At 36.0% G+C, this 26,041-nt stretch overlaps 3 protein-coding genes across 4 annotated transcripts in view; all 3 read left to right on the top strand.

Annotated features, from left to right (window-relative positions):
• Positions 1-29: 29 nt before the first annotated feature.
• usf1l (upstream transcription factor 1, like) lies at positions 30-4,189 on the top strand. Its single transcript, XM_059550780.1, has 10 exons — positions 30-115; positions 858-904; positions 1,541-1,659; positions 1,731-1,856; positions 1,977-2,124; positions 2,672-2,723; positions 2,818-2,876; positions 3,018-3,112; positions 3,390-3,518; positions 3,833-4,189. The coding sequence occupies exons 1-10, from the start codon at positions 81-83 to the stop codon at positions 3,917-3,919; spliced, it is 897 nt and encodes a 298-aa protein (XP_059406763.1). The 5' UTR covers positions 30-80; the 3' UTR covers positions 3,920-4,189.
• A 7,889-nt stretch (positions 4,190-12,078) lies between these two features.
• On the top strand, positions 12,079-18,660 carry f11r.1 (F11 receptor, tandem duplicate 1). 2 transcript variants are annotated; one of them, XM_059550779.1, is made up of 8 exons: positions 12,079-12,309; positions 14,017-14,076; positions 14,166-14,282; positions 14,421-14,561; positions 14,891-15,093; positions 15,356-15,458; positions 17,344-17,470; positions 17,692-18,660. In XM_059550779.1, exons 1-8 carry the CDS (start codon positions 12,267-12,269, stop codon positions 17,750-17,752), a joined length of 855 nt encoding a protein of 284 aa, XP_059406762.1. In that variant the 5' UTR covers positions 12,079-12,266; the 3' UTR covers positions 17,753-18,660. The 2 variants fall into 2 exon arrangements, with proteins under 2 accessions (XP_059406762.1, XP_059406760.1); XM_059550777.1 differs by lacking the exon at positions 17,692-18,660 and having other exon boundaries at positions 17,344-17,591.
• A 1,216-nt stretch (positions 18,661-19,876) lies between these two features.
• Positions 19,877-26,041, top strand: part of ubash3ba (ubiquitin associated and SH3 domain containing Ba) — a 14,392-nt gene continuing 8,227 nt past the window's right edge. The window contains exons 1-2 of the mRNA XM_059549282.1: positions 19,877-20,004; positions 20,299-20,407. Of these exons, the coding sequence (XP_059405265.1) occupies positions 19,877-20,004; positions 20,299-20,407 (237 nt within the window). The remainder of the gene's footprint in view (positions 20,005-20,298; positions 20,408-26,041) is intronic.

The following is a 26,041-nucleotide window of genomic DNA, read 5'->3' as shown; positions in this document are numbered from 1 at the left end:
TCAGTACACGTTAAATGACGCTGTGTATGGCGCCCTCTAGTGACGAACATTAAAATCTTGCACATGCGCAAGAAAAGGCTATGTCGTCTGAACGTTTGCTGCTATCGACAAACCGGTAAACTCTATTAAATGTAAATAGATCATGCTTTTTGGGGGGGTAAACGATAATCTGGATTATTACTACATACACAAACTTTTTAGAGGGACGGTTTTCACTCCTCTTATTGTTTTGCTTAAATTAGCTTAATGCTAAGTGCTGCTTTGTCAGTTCTTGTTTTGCTTCTTGCCAAGTTAACTTTGATGAAACCATTCTAATGTTCGTGGCATAGATAATATTTCTAGGCACATCGGTGTGATGGGAGTTTTAACGCAACGGCGTAAAAATACAGAACACGTCTCCGACGCCACAAACCTGCTATGAGCTCGATATTTTTAAGCGCAGGATGTAGCCCAAGTACAGTTGTGCAAGGTTTTAAGTATAAAATGTGCTCCTTTTGCTTTCCTGTTGTTTACTGGCTATTATTTTTAAGTTATTGTTAACGTTCGAGGACCTCCAAGCCTTGACCCCAATTTGCTTAAAAATGCGAAGAAAGCTTCAGTGTTAACGTTATGCTTAGTCACCCCTTATGCTCATCATACCGTTGAAATGTGCACCTCTACAATGTTATCCGAAGTTAATTTATATCCTAAAAAAACAAGACGTCAGTGTAAATATTATACAACTGTAATGTTTACTTTTAACACCTGCTGTGCTATATTGTAATATAGGCCTAGACATTTCCTAATACTTGGATATAGTTATCTAGTATTATAACTATACATTCCTAAATTATGTACACACTTTGTTTCCTTTTTAGAAACCATAATAGCCCTGATTCTGAGGATTCTCCCTTACTGCAAGACGGTGAGATGCTCAAATTGAACTGTCAAGAAGTCCCTTTGTCATTATGGGGTAGTGTGTTTGGGGAAACTCACAACATAAAAATGCTGGGGTGAAGGTCAGTCTTTAGTTTCAGTTTTGTTGCGACAGCTTACCGCTTGTATAGCACCATCTAGTGTTAAAGTGTATATACAGTACATGTACCGGTACTTGCACATGAAAATTCAAACTTTAAAATTTCTCAAGCAAGAAAAACCCATCAGTATATTGAATAGTGACCATACATCCTCTTTTCTAAATTGCATAAAAAGCAATTGTTTTTTTGGCTTTGTTTTCTTAATGTTTTCATACTTGCTAAAGGATATGACTGAAAGTCCAATACCATGCAGGCATTGTACATAATCAACCAAATGTGGCATGCGAGAAGGGTGGGATCTTCAACGAATAGTCAAAGCAGTGCAAAAGCACACAATGTATGAGAACTGTAGAGAGAGCATGTCAATATGGGAAAAAAAGCCAAACCCCTAACATTTTAGGCAACTTAGAAATCCCATCAAGGTAAACGAGGATGATGATGATCGCCCCTACATTCAACATCAGTATTTGCTGATCAAATACCTGACCTATCTACTTCCCAAAAACTTCATGTTGCTTTACCAGGTATTGCTGAAACAGCAGATGACCCTCTGGCTATCACAGCCATCCAGTCAGCTGCAGCATTCTCCACAGATCAGCAAATTAAGTATCATCTTGTAAAAACGGAAGGAACAGGGCGACAGGTATGTGGCACATGCATAGTAAATACAGATCATGAGTTATGATGATTAAACCCTTGACCTCCATGGTTCAGGTGACATACCGGGTGATCCACTTGGCTGATGGGCAGGTAGAAGGACAGGCAGATGGGGCTGCAGCAGTCAGTGTGGTGACTGGGTTTCCCACAGTAACTCAGGCAGCCACACCACATGTAACCCAGGTATTAATTGTTTTCAACTGCAATAGAAATTTGAGCTTGTTGCTGAAACAGTTTTATATCAAAGAGGTGGTTGTGTTAGTATGTGCTTGTGTGTGTGTGTGTGTGTGTGTGTATTTATAGGCTGTGATCTCGCAGTCTGAGAGTCTAGAGGGAGAGACGTCGGAGACTCAATACTACTATCCTGCCACCATCTCTGACACAACTGCCAGCACCATGGTCACCAATCTCCACACAGCTGATTCTGTACTATCTCAACCAACCTCTGCAGGTAATGCCAAACGAAATGTACAATATCATTCAGATTCTAAAGCTTAGAAAGGACACATTATATTTCTAGAGTGAAAGTAAAGACGTTTATTATGTTGCAAAATGTTCAGACATTTCTTTCAAATAAATGTCATTCTTCTGAACTTTCTATAGAATCCTGGAAAAAATGTCATGATTTCAATACTGCCAAGTCAGTATATTAGAATGATTTCTGAAGAATCATGTGACACTGATAGTAATGGCTTAAAGTTATTTTAAATAGTAGAAGTATTTCACATATTTACGGTTTGAATTATATTTTATTTAAATAAATGCCTTTGTGAGCCTTTGCCTTCTTTCGTTAAAACAATCTGTTAGTGTACATGATGTGGTTTCTAGTTATTCTCATAGTTTGTTGCAGAAGAGTGTAACAGTGATGGATTTTTCCATGAAAGTAGTGTCCTTGCAAAAGGTAGCATTATTATATACAGCTAAAAAGAGAAAGTTACATGCTTTTAATTATATTTAGAGGCCTAATGATTCAGTTGCCTTCCTTCATTTTCTTTCAGGTCAACTCTATGTAATGATGACACCTCAGGAAGTTCTAGCCACACCACAGAGGTTTTTCTCTTATATCAAATGCATAAAACCACATGTCCTCTCACAGTATTCTGTTTCTTCTCAACGTCTTCAACGAATCCTATATTCTTCACAGTAAGTCGGGAACTCCGCGTGCTTCCAGGGATGACAAGCGGAAGGCTCAACACAATGAAGGTTATTCTGTGTTTTGTTTGAAATCGGCAGCTCCACCTCATTATCCAATCCCTGCTGCTCTATTTCATATTAGACTGAAAAAGATTTATCTTTAAACGTGTCGTGGAGTTCTGTCTGAATGTCAGCATTTTTTCCCCTCAGTGGAACGTAGACGGAGGGACAAGATCAACAACTGGATTGTCCAGCTTTCCAAAACAATTCCTGACTGCAATGTGGATGAAACCAAAAATGGTCAAGTAAGCTTAGTTAGCACAAGCCACCAGCAGTGTCCAGTTTGAATGTTTTATTCAAAGATATAATGTACAGTCTAATTGTTGAATAACGGGGAGGCTATACATTTTTAGTAATATTTAGCTTTTTATTTTAGATTTAGTTCAATTTTTTTAGTCTAAAACGTATTTAATTTTTTTTTTTTGTCTTTTATAGTTCCAATTTTTGAGTTTTACTTTTTTAGTTAAACTAAATGAAAATGTAAATCTGTTGCCTCAGATTGTCTTCTGCTCTTCTGTGTAGAGTAAAGGTGGGATCTTGTCTAAGGCATGTGACTATATCCAAGAGCTGCGTCAGAGCAATGCAAGACTGGAGGAGGAACTTAATACTGTGGATCGACTGAGAATGGACAATCAGCTTCTCAAACAAGAGGTAACTTACCACTTCAAAGGAAAAGAGCGTTCTGAACATTGTAGTTATTCATTTATATAAACAGACATTGTATGCATATTTTCAGATTCAAATACTTATATGAACAGTACAAGATGACTACTAGCGTCCATTATAACCACAACTGCTGCTGCTTCTAACATTTCTGAAGTCAAACATATAGCAGTTCTGAACTTTTTTATGTCGGTGGGATTGTTTTAAAGAAAACGGACAACACTGTTTTAGTTTCTCATACAGTTGGTCTTTCTCTCTCTCTCTCTCTCTCTCTTCTGCCTTTTCTCCACCTACACACACAGATGGAAGAGTGGAAATCAAAGAATCAGATGATCAGAGCCCAGTTAAGACAGCACGGCATAGCAGCAGCATCAATGGACTCTCAGTGAAGAACTGCACATTAACTATAAGCTTCTCCTGCCCTGGTCTTGTCATTAATTCTGTTTATTCATGTTTGAAATGACATGTAAGAAGTCATTCTTACCGTGGACAGTCACACTTCTCTCTTTGTCTCCTTCACTGTTCACTTCACACGCAGCCTTTGATTGTTTCAGATTATTTGCGGAGTGGTCTGGTATCTTAACTGCACTGAAATTGTGTAGAATTGTCAGATCTGTATATTTGTAGATCTGTGTCTAAATAATGATTATACTTTGAATGACTAGCATTGAAATGTGTTTACGTTTTGGTTACCTTCATTGCCTTCTTTATGCTAAATTTGATTGTTTTATGTCTATTCAGTGGAAGTTACTCAATTCCTTGACAGTCAACTTAGGCCAAAACAACAGCTTTAAAAGTTTATGAAATCTTTATGTACACATCCCAGTAAATTTACACAATGTCTTTACATAATATTGTTTGATCAAAAATATTGAACTTCATATAAAGTTTCATAACACAAGTTTGATGATGTTTTAAATATAAACACGGGTTGATTTGTTGATTTAACTCAGGTGTTTGGTGAACAAGCACAAGTGCACACATTTGGTGAAACTGGATCAGGATTCAAATACTGTATATCAAAAACAAACAATTACAAATGAATAATTACTAATAAAGCAGTTGTACTAGTCTAATCTTCAGAGTTTATCTGTTGGTACAGCAGATTGTCAAATACTATTATTAACAAGAGTGTGAAATGGTTGGCTGGAGCAAACAAGCTTTTGGTGAAGACACGGAAAAAGAAAAGCTGGACAATACTGTTCTCTATTGGTGTGTGTGCCTAATAATGTAATACATAAATGAAAAATTATTTTTAATATTGCAAGTTCAAATATTAGGGTTAAAATACAAAGGCTAATATTATGAAAACAAATTATGAATTATAAATCAGAATTTGTGAACTAAACAGCACCATTTGGAAACTTTGGAAGTCAATGCCATACTTTAATTTCAATCTATGTTATAACATAAACATTTTAAAATCCTTGTAGGCATACATATGTACACTAAAAAGCCACAACATTAAAGCAACCTGCCCAAGACAACATTGAACTCTTACTCATTGTTACTCAAACTATTCTTGGAACAGTTTTTGTAGCATGGCCACTGCCATTAGGGAACACCACTGTCTGTCATAGAGGGGCGTATTTGGTCTGCAATAATGTTCAGGTTGCATTAAATTATTAGAAAACTTGTCTTAAAAGTTATACAGTATATTTTATGTGTATATACTCAAATATATTTATAACACTAAAAATGTTAAGCTTTTATTTGCAGTATCTGTTAATAAAGGTAACGCTGAAGGGGTAAAAGAATAGTGGAAAGAAGAATCATATAAAAAATACCATACACTTTTCTTTTGCTTTAATGCACTAGTCAACATTCTAACTGCATGCTCGAAACACATTTACACAAATGAATGTCTGGGTCAACAACCTCTCAAAATATGACAAGCAATAATAATTTCTTGTTTCAGCAAGTGTACATCCTTCCCTGGTCAAAATGATGCTACTATTATTATTTGTATTTTTTATTTAGAAAGCTTATATTGCTACATTTAAAAAAAAAATATATATATATATATATATTTTACTATTTATGTAGGGTTTTTTAATTCAATATGTATATTTTATATATTAAATGTGCTTTATTCAGCAGATATTCAATATATTTTATATAACGAATATATAGCCTATATTTGATTCAAACTGAATTAGAATTTTAAATAAAAATGTACATTTATAAAAATTTAATGACAGTCATTTCGCAGTAATTCATGTTATAATATGTTTCTGCATTGGGGATATTTTGTAGTCTCATCTCTTCATTTGGGTATAAATCTTTCTTGGATTTGGTAATATTTTGTACATCAAAAATAAAAGAAATAAATAAATGCAGTCCCCCCCCCCCCATATATTCCATTCATTCCAGTGCGGGTGAAATTGACAAGTGTGATTTGCAGGCATTGACAGGCATTTGCTTTTGTAAGATTCCTATTGTCCTGATGTTTCTATTAAATAGAAAAAAGGTGACTGGCCTAGATGACAATAATTCTTTGTTAGACAAAGAATTCTTTCTTACTGATGTAATTAAGGCTGGAAAAGCTCTCTTTCTGTCTACAGGACTGCATGCTTTTACGAATACTCTTGGTAGCCCCTCAATAAAAGTAAAAGAGAATGAGGGTAAGTTTCATTTTATTTTTTTCTGTTTATACTTGCCTTACAGTAATCACATAGCCTAAATAAAAACAATGGAGAATATTTTATGTGTCTGAGTAGGTTTTGCACTAGAGAATAGCTGTTTGGGATGATTCAAGGATTCAGTTTTTGATGTGAAAAACATTTATGCGCAAGGTATTATTTGTTTTCAGGAGGTTGACTTGAAATGTGTCTACACTGGTGACTTTGGAGCAACACCCAGAATAGAATGGAAGTTCAAGGATCTCAAGGGATATCAATTTTTCATCTACATTGCTGGAATGATTACTGGTATAAGAATTTATTGTTGTCATCCAGTGTCATCATTGTAACCTTGCAGTAGCATTTTCTTATTGTGTAATGAATATAAAGAAAAGATATTCCATTATGCATCTTTTTTCTTTCTGTAGCTGAATATAAAGGCCGCATCACAGTGTATGATGAAGGACTGAGATTTTAACAAGGTGATGCGAGCAAACAGTAGAGACTATATTAAGAGATAAATTATATTTGTAAAACTGGATTCTTTGTGTGATCAGGAGTTCCCAAATGTGTCTAAAATGTGAGGCCAGAAATGGAGAAGGCACTCCTCAGCGTGGAGATGCAGTGCTAATGGAAGTCTGTAAGTAAGATTGTCATTGGTTTCAAATAATAACTGCACATTTTAGGGTTGGGCAATGTCTACCAAGTAGGCCCAACCCTACCACATTTACACACTAAGTGGCAGTTATTGGACTTCCAGAGTCACCAGAGAATGTGCTCTCAATACATTATCAACAATATATATATATATATATATATATATATATATATATATATATATAGAATGTTACTTTTAAAATCATAGTACTCAGTTCACTTCAGTTGTCATTGCACTACAGGACTTTAGATAACTACAGTGTACTTCCATTATACTTAAATCTCACATTTGATCAGATAAACCGCCTCAATTTTTTTTTTATATAATGCAAGAAAACAAATACAAATCCTTAGCATATATGAGGCAAGCTGCTTGAACAAACAGCCATTACACAGCCATTTTTCTAATCAAATAATAGATTGACTAGAATGATAGTATTTATTAGTGCCATGTTCAATATTTTCCACTATATATATTACACCCATTTGTCAGACATAAACCTTTAGATCTATTTTCTTCTTCTGCTTGTGAATTCAGAAGCTAGTTCTTCAAGCACTTGTTCTTCCTCTGGGTCTGAATGTGCAGTACTTTACCTTAAAGCATTTCAGTTTGAGTATTTGGAGAATGGAAGCTATCTAGAATTAAAAATTAGTTTTATTGTTTGTATTTCTTACCTTGGTGTGTAGAGAACAATGGATGCACAGATTATGTTGCACAACCTATCTCCAAAGTACTCCAAAACCAATAACATTTGATTTGGCATGCCTTAAATAAATGTTTTTCTTAAACTGGTATGGATGGAATCTATAATGTTGTTATTAATTCTGTTGTCAACACGTTTATCCATGTAACATTTCAGCAACATGCATGCATTATGTAAAGTAGTCATTCATATTCCACATGATTTAATTGTGATGTTGGGGATGTAGTTGCTTTGTATTTGTTTTCTTTCATTAGCTCAATATGAAGGCCATATCACTGTTTAATGGAGGACTGAGGTTTACCGAGGTGACACAAGCAGACATATTATGTCTGTGAGGTGTTTGGCAATGGGGAAAATTATTGGTTAAAAAAGATCCAAACATGTTGTGTGCATTTCACAGCAAACAGAGCTCCCTCCTCACCCCACAGTGGCCAGGGAGGAGCTGGAGACCAGGGAGGAGCTGATAGATCAGCTGGCCAGGGTGGAAATTGAAGACCAAGGTGGAGCCAGTGGATCAGGTGACCTGGGTGAAGATGAAAACCAGGGCGGAGCCACCGGATCAGTCAGACAGCCATGAAAGAGTAGGCAGAGCAGAAGACCTCCACAGCGGCACAACCAGAGCAGAAGAGCTTGAGCTTGAGGAGCATAGTAGTGATGGTGAGATCAAGGCTCATGAAGCATTGAAGCTTTTCAGCCAAGAGGTTCACAGAAGAGTTAATTTCTCAACGCTTCATTTGCTCACACTACTACCTGGTGGCCAATGAGTGTAAAACAAGCAGATACATTAAAGATGACCTAATGTGATCTGTTATACACTGTATTTTGTGCCAGTTAAGGCTTTGAAATAATGGTGAAGAACAAAAATCAATATCCACATAGACTAATCTGTTTATATGAATATAATGTGTATGTTCTAGTGGTATATAATTATTTTATAACATAATATAACATAACTGTGTAATAAACGTATTGACTCGAAGCGAATGGGTGTGAATCAAGTCTTTGCTCATAATAGGGAGGGGAAATATTATTAGGCTAAAACTTGAAAGCTGGGTTTAACAGGGCAGAGTAATGTGGATTTACAAGATTTGAACCACTTCCTGAACCAGTCAGACCAAGCAAGGCTTCGGGCGTCATCAGTGAAACCGTGCACAGTGGGGTGGACCGGTGGCTAGAGCCACTTCCCCTTTACCCTCATCAGCTGAGGTGCCCCTCTCACACTTTGTAGACCAAAATAAATAAATAAATGACAGAGAGAGAGAGAGAGAGAGAGCGAAGGGAAACTGCTAAAGGCAGTCGCAAACATGAATACTAAGCTCCAGCAAGCCAGCAGGTAAATCATCATATAGTATATTTAGCAGTTTGTCAAACTTTAATTCTTGTAATTAAGTATATTTCCTATTATAATCACCTGTCTCGAAACTAGTAATCTATAACACATCATTTTATTAAAACCATATTAATAGTAGGCCTATAAATAGTTAATAATATAGTATAAATGTTCTAAGTTAGTTGTTTATTAGTATATAATATAGATTTATGCTGTAAAATATTAAATTAAATGTCTAATACTTATAGGGGAGAGAGGGGTAAGATTAGCCACTTTTTATTAATGTGGTCCTCAAGATGAGGGAAAATGACGTAAAGTACAAAGAAAGTATCTATCCTATCCAAATGAAAGTATTCCTATCATTTTAAATGATCAGAATGACAAAGGGTTCTAAAAATATGGCTTTTTATTAAAAAAAAAAAAAAAAAAAAAATTATGGGTTCCCATGGCTCAGTTTGCCTGGGGTTTGGGGTAAGTTGACCCGAGTCGAGTTAGAACAAAATGAACAAAACAAAATGATAATCTACATAGCAATGGTTATTAATGAAAACTATAACAGTAATAGGCTTATTTATTGCTGAATTAAACAATTGATAAAATTATATACCCCTAACCTAAAGTAATGGTGCAATGTGATATCATTTAACAATGCTCATTCCTACAAAACAGAGAAAGCATCTTTCACGAACATATATATAGCTGTCTCTTTTAAAGAGTTTAGTGTATATAATGAGTGGGGTTATTATAGCACAATTCCCAGAACACACTAATTTTCAAACCCTTGCTACAGCCGTGGTGCCTTCCATTTGCTTAATGTGTTTCTCCTTTTCACAGTCTGGTAGAAATTATGTGTGGTTCCAAAATACATGGACTGTTTCTCATCTTTCTCTTAACAATATCCCATAGATTCCATATGGGGATCACGTCAGGCATGTGGGCCGGCCAATCAAGCACAGTAATATCATGGTCAGCAAACCACTTGGAAGTGGTTTGGGCATTTTGGGCAGGTGCTAAATTCTGCTGGAAAAGGAAATCAGCATCTCCATTAAGCTTGTCAGCAGATGGAAGCATAAAGTGCTCCAAAATCTCTTGATAGACGACTGCATTGACTTTGGATTTGATAAAACACAATAGTCCAACACCAGCAGACATCACGGCACCCCAATTCATCACTGACTTCGAAAACTTCACACTGGACTTCAAGCAGGTTGGATTCTGTGCCTCTCCAGTCTTCCTCCAGACTCCAGACCTTGATGTCCAAATGAAATGCTAAATTTACTTTTATTTGAAAAGAGGACTTTGGACCACTGAGCAACAGTCCAGTTCTTTTTCTCCTTAGCTAAGGTAAGATCCTTCTGATGTCGTTTCTGTTTCATAAGTGGCTTGCAGCCCTTTTCCTGACTTCAGCTTCAGTCCTATCCTTATGAAGCACTCCCAAGTGTTTGAATCGGCTTTGCTTGAAGGTATTCTCAAGCTTGCGGTCATCTAGCTTTATATATCATGTCATCTAGCTTTTCTGTCTGTGAAAAAAAGCTAATCTAAAAATAAAAACAAGAACAATCAAATATACCTTTCTTTCATTTTCCAGCACCTGTGTATTATTCACTGTTGCTTGTGAACCTTTTCCTACCTAATTCCTTCCAGTCAACATTGCATTTAATATGCTTTGTATATGCTTTGCAAATATGGACAAACCAGTGATTTGGATATTTTCAACCAACAGTTTGGTTCAATAATAAGCAGTAACACAATCGCTGGGTTTGTCCATATTTTACCCAGTGCTGGGTTGTATTTAACCCAGCATTTTTCACAAGTGTGTGAACACCCACATTTACATGAGGGAGGAGGAAGTAAGACAGAAACTATTATTCTTAAACCCCTGAAGCTTTTATTATGTTTTGATGGCATATAACTAAGTTCCTCCTATAACATGTGATGGACGGAATGAATATTGTTCTTTCAGTGAATTGACATTTTGATTTGAAAAATGGACTTAGTGTAAGTAAAGAAATGATGGGCTCCATTTCGGTATTAGCCTGTTCAACAAGTAAAGAAAGTCAAGTGTAAGAACAATATGTTGCATATTTGTTTTATTAAAGACAATATCCATAATAAACCTACACATACATTTTTATAATGTAGGCCTCCATACAAGTATTTGGGTTTTTATTATAAAGCTTGTGTTTATACTTTGTATATGAATATAAAATATATTTATGCAAAATAACTTAATAGTGATTAACAACACATCTGTGTGTATATGTGTGTAGTAATTTGTATAAGATGTTGCTGAAATGAATGCTCACAATATGTACAAATATTTTAAAAACAGAAAGCATGTCTATGTTTTTAGGGTAAAAAAGAAAAAAATACCTTTGAAGCCCAATGATGTCACAGACACAACCATGGTAACCAGTCTCCATACAGCTGATTTGATTATATCTCTGCCCAGCCCTATGAGAAATGCCAAACCACATTTACATACTGTGGTTAGTCAAGTTTTTTTTCAGAGAGAAGTGTTCTGCGGGTGTAATGTTGTTCTACTCCGCAGCAGGTAGTCTGTAAAAATAATAATAAATAATAATAATAATTAAAATAAAATTAAAAAATCTAAAAACATTCACTGACAACTTAACTTATTTTCCAACTTCATTTTCTCTGGCTCCACAAGTTTTCCTTAATAGATGTCATGCAAGACTCTATATAATTTCATTTTCCAGCATTTTATGTGTTCTTCATGAGTTCCAGCTGAATTTTTCTCAGCTAAACACAGATACAGGGACAAGATCAGTTGTATGCATATACTGTAATGCCACAAAATTCAATTTTTATTTGACAAAACCCATAACTCTTTACTCTCCCCCGACAGGTTTGTTCCTGAAAATCTTATCTATCTTACTAAAAATGCATATAGAATTCACAATAAGGATATGTAAGCTACGGTTTGAACTACCAAACCGGGCTTATTCCAGGAAGTAGTTTGTCTTTTTTTTTTATTGCAAAAAGGGTACAAATCACATGTGATAAGCCATAATATACATAACATACAAAAAACACAGAGGTAAACAGAAAATAAAATAAAATAAAATAGCCAGGGGAAGCTTACAAAGTGAAAGAGGACCATATGTTGATAGTTTTAACAGCCTTTTTGTTGGGAAGTAGTTTGTCTTTCTTGTACCTGCGTTTACTTTCGTGACGTCACGCAGGAGCGTAAAACCAATTGCACGCGGCCCATGTAACACAGTATCACTCAGCAGGGCGTTTGTGTCTACCATTCAGCTTATCATGACTCAGCTGAGCTTTGCGAGGGCATAGCAAATACACAACTCCCTAAAAGTTCTCGTAAAGTAATATAAAACCAGATTTTTCTTTATTTTTATCTTTAAAAAAAGCAATATTTTGGAAGCCATTGGAGCAAGTGGATATGTTGACCTTCGTCTTTGTGTGCCTCTCTATTTCAGTCACAGGTAGGAATCCATGTTTTCAGTGTTTGAATAATGTTTACATATCATTTTTATCACGTCCTGTTATTGACTGATGTATTGTGTGAAATATTTAATGTAAACTTTTAATATATAGGCTATAGGCTATGCATTGCTAAAACATTTAATCAGCGATTTCCCACATTTATTAAATTAAAAAATGCATTATTATTTTGCGTAAAGTGGAATTTAGCTTTTACATAAAAGTTTTTTTTTGTACTGGTCAGTAAAAACAGAAAACATAACTGAGTATCTGCCAAATGTGGCCTTATTTGACCAGTTCCCTAAAGTAATCGTTATTTTGAACCAGTTGTTGTTGAGATGAATGGTATTTCCGATGAACCACTTGAAGCCGAACCGGTTTTAACTTTAGTATGATCTCATTCTTAAGGAATGACTCAAATGATTTGGCGAACCGAGTCAACTAAGAGCACTTCGAAATAGGATTCTATACAGCGCTTCATGCGTAGCAAATTGTGCATATCTGATTTTGTTACGGTACATAATTATCCAAACTTAAGTTTGGTATTTAGGTCGAATAGAACCAGCATTTTAAATATCATTTTATTGCTGTTTAAATGTCAAAGAAGGCCTGTCACGGCTCGACAGTATCACCTGTAGCCTGGAGAACCTGTAGTTCCACCTTGCCCATCCCCCATCCGAAACCCGAGCTCCACAAACAGGAAATTGTGATCGCTGAAACTAAATCTAGAACACTTGACCAAAAAGAAAGAAAGAACACTTAACAGCAAAGCCACTGTATTTTAATACGTTAAAAGGTGTTCTATTTTTATTATTGAATATTATTAGTAGTCAGCTAGTAACACTGAAACATCTAGGCTAATTATTGATAGCATCAACTGCGCGCATACACACGAAACAAGGCTAGAGCAAACAGAGAAACTGTGTCGTCATGAATTCAGAGTATTTGAGTATCGTGTTTGTTTATACTGTAGCTGTTTCCCTTTTGGGAAAAAACTGTTTCAGATTGGCAAATAGTCTGGAAAACTTGATGAATTAAGTAATTGTTAGAGTTCATTCATGTTTGTCAGTGAATGTGAATTCGTGGTATATTGGTGGTTTATCATATGGTTGTTTATACGTTTCTTTTTGTTTCAGAATAGCTGTTGGAAAAGCAGTTGTATCTGCCCTAATGTCAGAACGTTTCTGGCTTTCATCTGTTGCATGTCTATATTTGTGGTAGAATAAATGGTTAAGTTTTTTGATGAAACCTCGCACATTTCGCCAGTGTCACAGTTATTGTCTTAGCAAGTCTGCATTTTGATTCCATTTTGGATGATGAAGCTATATAATAGACCTATAATTGTTTCTCTTTTTGTTCTTGTGACCCAACATAAGTGCAAGCTTATCTTTAAAATTTGAAATGTATTTTGTCTACCATTTTCGTGTTGGAAAAAATCTAAAACAAATTTGATATCAATCTGAACATTTACAGTTGCACCAATCTGGCAAGGGTGTCCAATGGGTCTATAGAACACACACATGGGATGTGTGTAAACCTACTTTAATATGGCTGAAGGATAATAGGTTTTTCTTTAATGCTGAAATGTTCATGAATGCATCATTCCACTCTCTGTACTGTTAATGCAATTTATAATGTGTTGAATGTGATTTTAAGAATAATTTGTTATTGATGTATTAAGAATTGAGTCCCTCTCTTTCTGTCTACAGGACTGCATGCTTTTATTGTTACTGTTGCTAATCCCTCAGTACAAGTGAAAGAGAATGAGGGTAAGTTTCATTTAGCTTTTTCCTGGTTTAAACATTCTATTTTTTTTTATGTGAAAAACATTTATGCACAAAGTATTACTTTTTTCTAGGAGTTGACTTGAAATGTTCCTACACTTCTGACTTTGGGACATCACCCAGAGTAGAATGGAAGTTCAGGGATCTCAAGGGCTCTCAAACATTGGTCTACTATGATAAACAGCCAACAGGTATGGATAAAAACTTTACTGTAGTCATCCAGTTCATTGTTATAACCTTGCAGTAGCATTCTTTATTGTTTGTTGATGTGTGAAATATGAATGGAGGAAAATATATAGCATTGTGCATTATTTTTTTTCTTTCATTAGGGAACTATGCAGGCCGTATCACACTGTATAATGGAGGACTGCGATTTAACAAGGTGACACGAGCAGACAACGGAAACTATGATTGTGAGGTGTCTGGAAATACTGGATATGACGAGAAGACCATCAAACTCACAGTCCTTGGTAATTCATGTTGTATGATATACATGAAATCATACTACCTGCGAGCTTTCACTGATATTCATGTCATCATAAATCACATCCCTAGCTTGTAAACAGCAAATGGGTCAGGGTCAGTCATCCTTATGTTGCTTCAAACCTATATGCATTTATTTTTCAAGATTTTTAAGATATTTGGAAAAAATTATACATACTGAAATTATTATACACATGAAAGTCAGTGGGGTTTGGCACTGTTTATATTTAACAATGGATAACATAGAATCTTGCTCAGATGACATATAATAAACCAAACAGTCTTGTAATTCCCACTGTGTTTCCCTCCACTACAGTGCCTCCTTCCAAGCCTGTATCCAGAATTCCTTCATCCGTCAGGACAGGCAGTAACGTTCGCCTGACCTGCTTCGACACAGATGGCTCCCCTCCATCCAGCTATAAGTGGTACAAAGAAAACATTCTCCTCCCCGAGGATCCAACCATTTCTTCCAATTTTAAGAACCTCACTTACAAGATTGACGTTAAGAATGGTAACCTGGTGAGTGTTCATCTACAATTTTTTTTAGTTTTGAGTTTATATCGCACTTCAGAGAAAAGTTGCAATTACCTATTTGTTTTTATATCCTCTGGTAGAAACAGGCTTCCATAATATAAACTCACAACAAATGACTGAAACGTTACAAAAATTCAGAAATATATATTTCTAGAATGTAAATGTCACTTTGAACATGTCATTAGTTTGGTATTGTTTTGGAAGATTATAGATTATATTTGTAAAATGTATTTCTATGTGTGATCAGGAGTTTGTGAGTGTGTCTAAGTTGGATACCGGTTCATATTTCTGTGAGGCCAGTAATGGAGAAGGCGCCCCTCAGCGTGGAGATGCAATGCGCATGGAAGTCTGTAAGTCAGCGTTCTTACACAATATGCAATTAAATTTTTAGTATTTTAAGGGTTTGGATAAGTATGGGAAAACGTTTCCAGACTACAACACCTATTCTGTTTTCTTAAATATTCTGCGAAGGGCATTGATGGTTTCAGTTTACAACATGTTTTTGAAGCGTTGACCACTGTAGCCAAATCACAGACATGTCTGTTGAGTGTGTAAACACAATGTCCTATCAGATGGGTAGTTGGAGAGAATCCATTCAATATTGTTTGTAGTACTGGAATTTTTATTCAGTTCTACTGTACCAAGAAATTTTACGGGTGTTGATACGGACTACTGAAATTTGGATACTGTGACAACACTAGTTTGTACAGTATCAAATTGTGTATTCAGTGTTGTGAATTGATCCTTTAATCATTACACCCTTAATTTAATTTGTTTTTTCATTATGAAATATGGTCTGAAAAATCTACAGAGATGTCTGGATATTTGAGTCTGGAAAGGTGTGGAATTTTGAAATGGAAAATGTTTCCCTGGTATGTAACACTGTCATTGCTTTCAAATAATGACTGTACTTAAATTTCACTGCATTATAAAACTTTACAAGGCTTCTTCGTAGATTGTCAGATTTGATCAGGTGTACCTTATTGCGTAAGTTTTTAAAATAAAGTTCAAGTAATGAATAAAAAGTCTTTGTAGGACAACAGATCTATTGACGGAAGCTTATAAAGAGGAAATCCCCATGTTTTGGGGAGCCCTTTAAGTTTGCTACTATATTTGGAAATTCAGTACAGTTGAAAAAATGCTGTCTTTTCATTTCTCAAGGCAGAGATGGTAGTCCCATACAGTAGAAGTCTGTCTGACAGCACACAAGATACTCAATGTATAATACTTTATGCTGTAGATTTGGTCTCAAATTATTTTCTTTCTTTCTCCAATGGTCCTTAAAAAGGCTAAATTTAGTTGTATTAAATTTAAAGCCCTAACAAGTCTTAAATGGTGCAATAAAAGTCTTGCTCATAATTTCAAAAGGACTTAAATTTAGGGACACACAAAAATCATGAAATGGATGGATGAGGGGAACTGACTGTCTTCATTTGAGTGTTAGTTAGGCCAGCAGGGGGTGCTCACTCTACAGCCTGTGTGAGTCCTAACGCCCCAGTATAGTGGCATAATATACAGTATAAATTTTTTTATACTGAAAAAAAAAAAAAAAAACCTTTCCCTTCGGATGAAACGTTAAACTGAGCTCCTGACTCTCTGTGGTCATTAAAAATCCTATGACACTTCTCATAAAGATTACGGTATGGCCTCCTAATGATCCCCATCCAGTGAACTGGCCCTATCACTCTCTCTCCTCTCCACCTGTAGCTGGTGTGGGGTGAGCGCACTGACCCTGTTGTACTATGGCTGCCATTGCATCATTCAGGTGGATGCTGCACACTGGTGTTGGTAGAGGAGAGACCCCTCATATGATTGTAAAGTGCTTTGGGTGTACAGCAATACACAATAAAGCGCTATATAAATGCCTCATTCATTTATTCATTGAAAATTTCACTTTGTTTGTAATGCCTGAAAGCATTCATGAGTTCTTGCAGTTACAGGGGAAAGTGCTTTATGTCTGTATTCCAGAAGTGCCACCTACTGGAAGGGAATTAATTAGCATTTTCAGTAAAGCCATCTGCTCTTTTTGTGTAGACCAATGTGATAGTTGACCAATTTTTGGTGCAAACAAGCCTTAAATCCCACTCTTTTTCTCGATTATTCAAATAGCAACATTTTTGACTTTTATGACTCTCTAAAGAGAGAGAATGAAGTATGGTTTTGATATGTCTGGTATTTACGTCTCTAAAAGATCTTTTTGATTTACTTAATTTTTTATATTTTTCTTTGTTATAGATGATCTAAATGTCGGTGGCATTGTTGCGGCAGTTATTCTTGCTTTGCTGGCAGTTGGATTGCTCCTCTTTGGTCTTTGGTTTGCCAGAAAAAAGGGATATCTGCCAAGTAAGTTCTCACTGCATAAGTGTGTGTGTTTGAGAGTGATTGAGGGAGAAAGATTTAACTATAATAATTATAAATTCAAAATGATTAACTTATTTGCTTATGCTTTTTCCCCACAGAAAAAATAGAAAGGTAATAGTTGTTTTCTTATCTGTGGCACATATAACCTAATTTCTGACATATCATACTATAAAAAAAATTATATAATGTAATAAATATATATAAATTATCTCTTGCAGCAAGCCAAAACAAAAAGCGGTTTATACACAGCCCAGAACAGAGGATATGTATGATGGTGATGTAAGTCTTGATGTAATATCTTGCTTAGTTTTGTAAATTATATTAATCAGGATTTTTCTTTTCAATAGTTGATTTTGAATGTCCTTTTCTAATTGTGCCCTTTCTACCAACTGAGTAGTGGCATTGCTAAAATAATTATATTTACTCTGTTTTATGTGTCTGTTTCAGGAGGAATACAGACAGAAATCATCTTTTATTGTGTAGTCTGTGCTACTCTGCATGAAACGTGGAGATTCAGTGCCTAGATCAAGTTTATACAAATCAGGATCGGTGTATATGTGACGGGAAATGCCTTCCTACTCTGCTTTCCATGCTGGTTGACCATAGAAATATTCAAAAGCAGCAATTGTAAATGTTCAGATTTAATTTTAGGAATCTAGACCTGTTTGGTTTTGTAGAAATTAATAGAAATGTAATTTGTTGAATTATGATTAGTCTGTTAGTGGAACACAAACCTAAAGGGTCTAAGATCAATTCTCTATTTATATAATTCACTTTATTGTGTAGTTATGTGTGGAATAAGATGTCCAGTGCTGTTTTTACACAAATCTGTACTATGAGATGGAAACTTTTTGGGGAAGAGAAGGTACTACGAATGTTCCCCATTCAGGATATAATGTCCCCTCTCCTTTATAAAAACAATTGCTGTACATTGTAGTCATTTGATATGTGGTTTGTCACTTTTTTATGATAGAGTACCTTGTGTGTTTTTATGTGTTTATATACCTTTTATGAAATGTAAATAGATCTTTGTCTTTTTATTAGATTTATTTTAAGATTTGAAATAGTGCTTAATTGGCCTTTCTGAATTATTCATCTGGAAGAAAATTACAGATTCCCTTTTGTTTGGTTTAATTTTTAATGTTTTACTTGATCCCATTCTTCTAATAAAATGAAATTTACTGAATATGACTTAATGAATATATTCTCTCTTTCATGCAGAAAATCGCTTGTGAACGTTAAATTAAGCAGTGTTATTTGTGTTTGCCTCATCTGAACAATATGACTCTGATTCTGTGAAATATCACATGTATTTATTTAACATTATTTGTAAACATGAATAAAATGTTTTAAAATACTATGATGTTCTGAATATGACCGCTAGGCGGCAGTGTAGGATAAAATCTTTTCTTTTTTTTTTATAGACAGTTTTTTTTTTGCTCTTTGCCACAAAATTCAAAATTACTTCTCAGTTTAATTGTCCCAGTATTAATATAGAAATATATTAGTATTACAACAAAATATTACAAACCGTAAAGGCTCACAGATAATGTTTAATACAGTAGAATAAGGCAGCTTTGATTACAGTTCATTCACCGATTTACAGAATGTATGATTTTTTTCAAGGTTTGATTTCGCTCTCTTTTGTGGGACTGGCCACATACAGCCCCTTCACATTTTTTAAAATGTAAGCGCTTATCCTCCAGGCTCCACATGATGCGTTCTACGTGCTACCTGCACGCAGTTACATAGGAGCGTTCAAATGAATGTGAGCTGACGTCAATGACGATGATGATGCTCTCACTGAAATGCGCTGCCTGCCATTAGAGCGCATCTGCTCAGATGCTATTGGGCTCAAACGTCACCTTTCAAAACTGCGACTTTAAGGGTTGGGGGCGGGGCCTGGCGAACTCCGTCTGCTGATTGGCTACTTCCGCTTTCAGTCAAGTCCCATTCATAAATAAGTCATGTCTAGGAGGAACCAATGTAACAAGTATTGATAGTTTTCGCACGCGACGCGCCCGCTACAGCATTTCTAACTATACCCCGAGCCGCGTGTGGCTCTGGCGAATTATATTTCTTCCGGTGGCGGACAGCGACGGCGGTGTTTATCGATACTCGGAGCAAATGAGATTGACTTCCGACTGGTGACCCCTTTCTCAAACTGTAATGACATGAGCGCTCCAGCAGGAAGCTCAAATCATTTTGTGTTTAGAAACATTGTAGCGCGTCCGCCAAGACTTCTGTCTGTCCGACTGTGAGTGAATAATGGAGCGTTTTTGAACTAGCCTTTAACGCAGATACTGTAGCGCACAGTCCGATGTTTTAAATGTGTGTCGTGTCCGTCCATTTGGACGCATCAAAAGTAAGCAAATCGCTGTTCTGAAGCCAAATGGAAAACTGAACCATGGCAGCAAAAGAGGACCTTTATACCAAAGTGGTTCCACGGATGCAGCGGCAGAACCGGGCAGGAACTGTCAAACATGGAAACAGTCTGGATGTTTTGCTGTCAATGGGCTTCCCCAAAACCAGGGCGTAAGTACCAGAGTTTCATCTCTCCCAGATCTCAGGCATCACGCAGCTGCGAGCACAGCTGTAAACGTTAAGAACACAAACGCTTATGATAAGAGCACAGCCAAACCGCTTGGAAACACGGCAGATATTTAAAACATTTAGTGTAAGTTGCTTTTCTAATGGCGTCGGTCTGGTTGAGTTATTGATTAACGTGACGAAATAGGCTCAATTGCCAATGGTTTACTGAGTGTAGAGTTCTTTTCCTGTTGCCTCATTAATCCGTTATTATTAACTCGTCTTACATGTTCTGTCCAGACAGGACATGTTCAGCTACCAGCGCTTCCTCGAGCGGATGAGGTTGGCAGAGCTGGGAGGTCAGAGCAGAGAGCACCGCTGTCCATATTGGCGTTGTGTCAGCACATCCGTAATTGCTGCCCGTTATTCTTTTACAGTTATTTTCCTGGCATCATGACACTTGAACGTGCAATCGTAAGGAATCTAATCTACAATTCCGATTCTATGAACGATTTCGCTGTCCCTTTAGCAAATCAGAATTAAATTTAGTGCAGTTATAGCAGATGGTGTGTTTGCTCAGACTTTTAATTGCTTTATCACCGAGCTGTTGCTTGGCACACTTGCGATCTAATAATCGGTCCTAACTGTTTTATAAGATTTCTAAACAAGCAAAACTTAAAATAACATATGGTATGTCGTTGTAACGTTAGTCAACAAATAAAATTAACTAACAATAAGCCATTCATTTGTTACAGTATTGATTAATAAGGAATGTTAAAAGATACAACATTTCACCGTAATAATGTATTTGTAATTTTAGGCAATTGTATTTATATAGCACATGTCATACATAAGCTTATTTCAAAGTGCTTTACATAAAAAGGAATTAAAATAATCAAAAATATCACAATAGATGAAATGTAGTAAATGTTAAAATGAACTGTTTAATAAGTACTTTCAAATGATTTTTCATTGTAAATTTACGTTAACTTAATTTATTGCTAATTAACCACAAATGGAATCTCTTAAGTGAACCTCTGTGTTGCTACATTTATTTATTTACTTGTTTGTTTAAACTACCATTTGCCACAGAAAAAGCCTTAAAAGAGCAGTGATTTTTTATTTTTTTTGCTCATAAATCTATATATATATATATATATATATATATATATATATATATATATATATATATATATATATATATATATATATATATAATATCATGATTTACACTCACATAGAAATCAGTCTCCTACAAAAGTAGTTTTAATGAATGCGGAACGGGTCGCTCGCTAATGGGTGCCATCATAATATTACATGACCAGCCTTGTCATCTTGTGGCCAGTTGACTATTACTAATAGCAACAATAATAATAAACTTATAGCACTTTGAGTAGATGCTCAAGAACGAGCTGTCTACATGTACACGAAAACAAACCGAATGAACTTTTAAACACTGCATAATAGTAACAGTTCATGGTTCAGTTTAATTGAGTCAAATCAATTCAGTAACCACTCTGACTGATTCAAATGTGAATGTAAAAAGAACCAGTCATTTGTTCGGGAAATGTACCACACTTGCCGTGTTTTGCTGTGCTGTTTGTGTTGATAATATAGACATTGCAGAGCCACAGAATAGTGATGCAGGAAAAACTTACTGAGAATCTTTTTTTTTTTTTTGTGGTGTTTCAGTACACTATTGGGATAAGAATGCACAGTATGCAAGTCATTGTTCTCCAGTAATATTTGTAATGGAAGTGGTTCGGAAAGAGATCAATACAATTAATACAATTCAGCTCTTTACAAAAAGTGATGTCATACCATATGTGGCACCATACCTCTTCTCGATACAGTGAGTGTCTTGGTTTAGAAGTTGCCAAAGCTGAACATCTGTGCTTCCCATCACTGTACTACATTGAGGAGGATGGTTGGAGTAAGGTATCTTCAACCAACCATGAAGGCTGCATTAGGTTGCTGTCAAAGGATGCTGTTCATCAAAATTACAGTTAATCTCTTCCTCTTTTAACCACACATATTTTCTCGCTCCTGTTCTCTCTCGGTCCCTCTCTCATGCATTTACTTTTAGCTTGGTCTTAATCCTGCAGTTTCCATAATCTGTGCGGAATCCTCCTTGTCTCTGTTATTAGTTTTGTGTCTAGATTGGATTGTACAGGCCAAATGTTGCTTTCATGTTTAATCCAAGGAGAGAGAAACAAAGGTGAATGGGACAAGATGTCTCTATTGTGTGTTGTGGAAATCTTTGTCCCTGTGGAGACGACGATGTTGTTTGTGAATGTATGTGGTCAGTGGATTAAGCTGGTCATTGCACTTAACAGGAGAATTCTAAACATCTGGCCAAACATTTGTCATTTGCTGACACTGGATGCAGTGGTATGCTAGTTTTCTAGCCTTCTACAGCTAGTCCGTCTGCTTCTGACAGCATTTAAGAGTTTGCATAACATGCTATTAAATGTGATGAGTGTCATATACATAGATTAAAAGATGATTAGCATAGTGTATAGTTTTGGATAGATGGAAACAGTTGACCGTGTCTTTAGGAGAAAGTAAAGATTTGAAAATAATGTTGTGATCAAAGGAAAAAGAAGCTCTGTAGTTCAGATAGTTGAAATTTAGTTAACAGTTTGTTAATCACTAATTAATACCACCAGTTAAGGCCATCCTTAAAAATATTCTTGTTTGCCGTAACCCGACCAACCCTGTCAATTTAGCACCGACTCAATTTTTTTTTTTTTTTTGCTTTTAGTCCGACCGACTTGCCGATTGTAAATTTGCGTTAAGACCGACCAATTATTTTTTTTTACTCTTCAAACAACTAATACAAACGCAATAAAATACCATTAATTATATTTAAGTAAGTATTGTAAATATATAAATTGCCTTGGCCTACATACAAATGAAGGCTATCTTATTTAATTAAAAAAAAAACCTTGACGTCATCTGTGTTTACACGGATGTCACACTGTGGCCTGTGCGTTCGCTTCGTCTCATATGGCGCTTTTCCATTACCAGTACCAGCTCGACTCGACTCGGCTCGGCTCGGCTCGCTTTTCGCTCCGTTTTCCATTGCAGATAGTACCTCCACAATAGTACCTGGTTGTCATAGCGACGCTGCAGGAAACTGCCGTGACGTAATCTTCTACGCGACACACACCCGCTACCCACACACACAGGACAATGGAGGAAATCGAGTGCATGTTGTTTTTGATCCTCGGGATGTGGCTGTTTCTCACAGCAATCTCTGGCCAAACTTTTTAAAAATGGCGGGGTTATTCTGGATACTATCTGGATACTATTGCTGGCGCTTGTAAGGATGACGCAGTGAATAGTGACGATTCTCTCTGACCAATCAGCAGCAGTGTTGCCATTTTGAATTTGATTGTGCGGGTAAAAATTGTCTTGGGCGGGTGGACAAAATTTGGGCTGGTTTGGGGTCAGTTTGGCGGTTTTCAAAAATATACATTGTATAGGCTAATTGGCTAACAAACAAGCTCAAGTGTGCATATACTGCATCCGAACAGTCATCACGTTGTTATAAACTGCAGTGCAGAGGTGCTGATGATGATGTGGACGTCGTGGCCGTACTTTTAGCCAATCACTAGTGATCTACAGACACACGTGATGATTCATGAGCAATAACGGATCTAATTTTAAATGTATGAACTGTATGAGTGATCATAATGCCTAAATATATGTTAAAGAGTGGGAGAGTGTTTTAACACTCAAAACGTGAATTACACCTGTTGAGGGAAAGATGACAATAAAGATGACTCTAATATTACTGCAACTCCTAAAAAAGAGCACAGTTAAATTATTTAATTTATAACATAATCTATTTATATCTAATCTATATCTAAACGATCTTGTCTTTTATCTTTTAAACAGTACAGATTGGTATATCTTCTTAGTTTTGACTGTGCAAATGTAATGTTAATATGAACGTCACAAAAGACTAAAGCCCCTATTAGGGCGGTATTGTTTCTCATGTGGACCGCTGTGAAAATAAATTTACATACCACCTCAGTGATAAACTCTTTTATCGCGATTATTATTGTTGTTGTTAATTTTCATACAGTATTTATCAATGAATGACAACACAGTTTTGACTGTTATATGTGTGCATAAACAAGTGTGAAATACCTAATTACGTTGCTTTTTCCTATCACTTATATTGGACACTTATGCATTTAAATTCTGACTGTTGACATTGAAAATGATGCATATGTTTTTTCGAGGGTATCGGTAAATCAATTGTAAATCAATCAAATGTTTTGACGGTGACTGCTTGCATAACCTATTTTAATCATATTCGGTAACTGTCTTTAATGTATTTGCCACCATTTGATCCATGGAAAATTTATCTAACGTTATTATTTATTATTTAGTTTTAAGCAGTTAAAATGGCTCTTAACACCTTTGACTGACATGTTGTATCACATTATTTTGTTAGTTAAAGTTTTGGGCGGTTTTTTGTTGGAGTGGGCGGGTTTTTGTGAGCTTTTGGGCTGGAAATCGTCCATCCAATCTGGCAACACTGATCAGCAGTCTGCTGTGTTTTCACGTCACATTATAGTATCGCCTCAGCTCGCTTGGAACCTCGCCGGAGGTGGTGGTACGAAAAAAATTACCTGGAAGCCGGTACAGGTACAACTTTTACACAGTGGAAAACCAAACAGAGCCGAGCCGAGGCGAGCTGGTACTGTGTAGTGGAAAAGCGCCAATAGTCTCACTCTCTGTCAGAGTCAACGGTTCGCGCTTGGTAATGGCTGCGGCTGCAGTAAACTAAATGTTCGCGGTCACTGTTCAAAGTCATACGGGTTCGGGCACCATAATACATCTAAAAAAATTCATTAAAACAGCTCAACACCGCTTTAACTTGGCACAAAGTTCTGGAAAAAACTGTGCCCAGATCTTTTCCCATCCCTTCTCCTCTCTAGTCTAAAACCGTGACCGTGTCGACTGTCACTTTATGTTCGAAAATCTATTGCACGAATCAACCAACACAAGTTTCGAAAACGAAAATAAGAAAATGATTTTAACGACCTATTCTCGGAGCGCGTCCAGGTTTTTTTTTTGAACAGGCGTCACACAGCAACTGCAGCTTCGGACAAACACGCATAACAGCAAATAATACTTCTGCACAATGTTTCTCTTTTTACAACAGAAATGTGAATTCAGCCGGTATTCAGTCTCATACAGTTTCGGGCTTGAATCGCCTAGGGATGTCAAAATAGCTAAAAAAAAAACTAAATTCGAATTTTTTACTTAAATATGATCAAAATTCGAATTGTATTCGAATTTTCTGCCAAAATTCGAATTGTATTCGAATTTTAAATGCATAATTTCAGTTAGGGTGAAGAAAAGCTTTTTGCTTCTCTTCTGAGGCTCAAGATAGCGCATCGAGCAAAATATTACTGCATGTTTATTCAAAGCATTAGAATACATGACTGTGAAAAAAGCATAATATTTAAAATAATGTTTATGAACCAATTATTATTATTTAAGTTGCTTTAAGAACTTTAAACAAAACAGCATCATGTTGTATGCATGCATTGTTAAATAAATAAAAAGGGCGGAAAACCAGTCACACAGGATACATTTTTTCATTTTAAAAACATGAGATGCGCGAAATATGCGTTCTGTGTGAACGGCTTGGTTTCAGTTTTGATGTAAACAAGATCTCCACATTTATTTATTTTTTAAGTGGCTTCAATTGGATAGGCTAACATAACCTTATAATGCAATGACACATATATTGTCATCGCATCTCGTGCGCGTACACGAGGTGAAAGATGAGAAAGCAGATACTGCGTGTCGAGCTCGTCCGCCTTTGAAAGTTGTGTAGACACAGCTGTGCGCGCGGCGAGGTGGACTGGAACACGGACCGGGGCTCATAAGGCAGCTTCCTTAATGCACACCTAAAATTCATATGCGCATTCGAATGTGGATTTTTATTTTAAATTCGACGAATATTCGAAAAAATATTTTTTTTGATAGCCTAAGAAAATCGCCTATGCGATTTTTT

The sequence above is a fragment of the Carassius carassius genome, chromosome 5 (assembly GCF_963082965.1).
Source record: "Carassius carassius chromosome 5, fCarCar2.1, whole genome shotgun sequence".
Taxonomy (NCBI): Eukaryota; Metazoa; Chordata; class Actinopteri; order Cypriniformes; family Cyprinidae; genus Carassius; species Carassius carassius.
Note: the sequence above shows the minus strand (reverse complement) of the source record. Positions and strands in the feature narration are given on the sequence as shown.

Bases quoted from the DNA above. Each gene is read 5' to 3' on its own strand.
- usf1l (XM_059550780.1), top strand. From the start codon at position 81: ATGTCGTCTGAACGTTTGCTGCTATCGACAAACCG. The intron at 905-1,540 runs GTGAGATGCTCA...TTGCTTTACCAG, and splicing joins TTCTCCCTTACTGCAAGACG to GTATTGCTGAAACAGCAGAT. The intron at 2,125-2,671 runs GTAATGCCAAAC...ATTTTCTTTCAG, and splicing joins ATCTCAACCAACCTCTGCAG to GTCAACTCTATGTAATGATG.
- f11r.1 (XM_059550777.1), top strand. From the start codon at position 12,267: ATGTTGACCTTCGTCTTTGTGTGCCTCTCTATTTCAGTCACAG. The intron at 12,310-14,016 runs GTAGGAATCCAT...TTCTGTCTACAG, and splicing joins CCTCTCTATTTCAGTCACAG to GACTGCATGCTTTTATTGTT. The intron at 15,459-17,343 runs GTAAGTCAGCGT...TCTTTGTTATAG, and splicing joins TGCAATGCGCATGGAAGTCT to ATGATCTAAATGTCGGTGGC.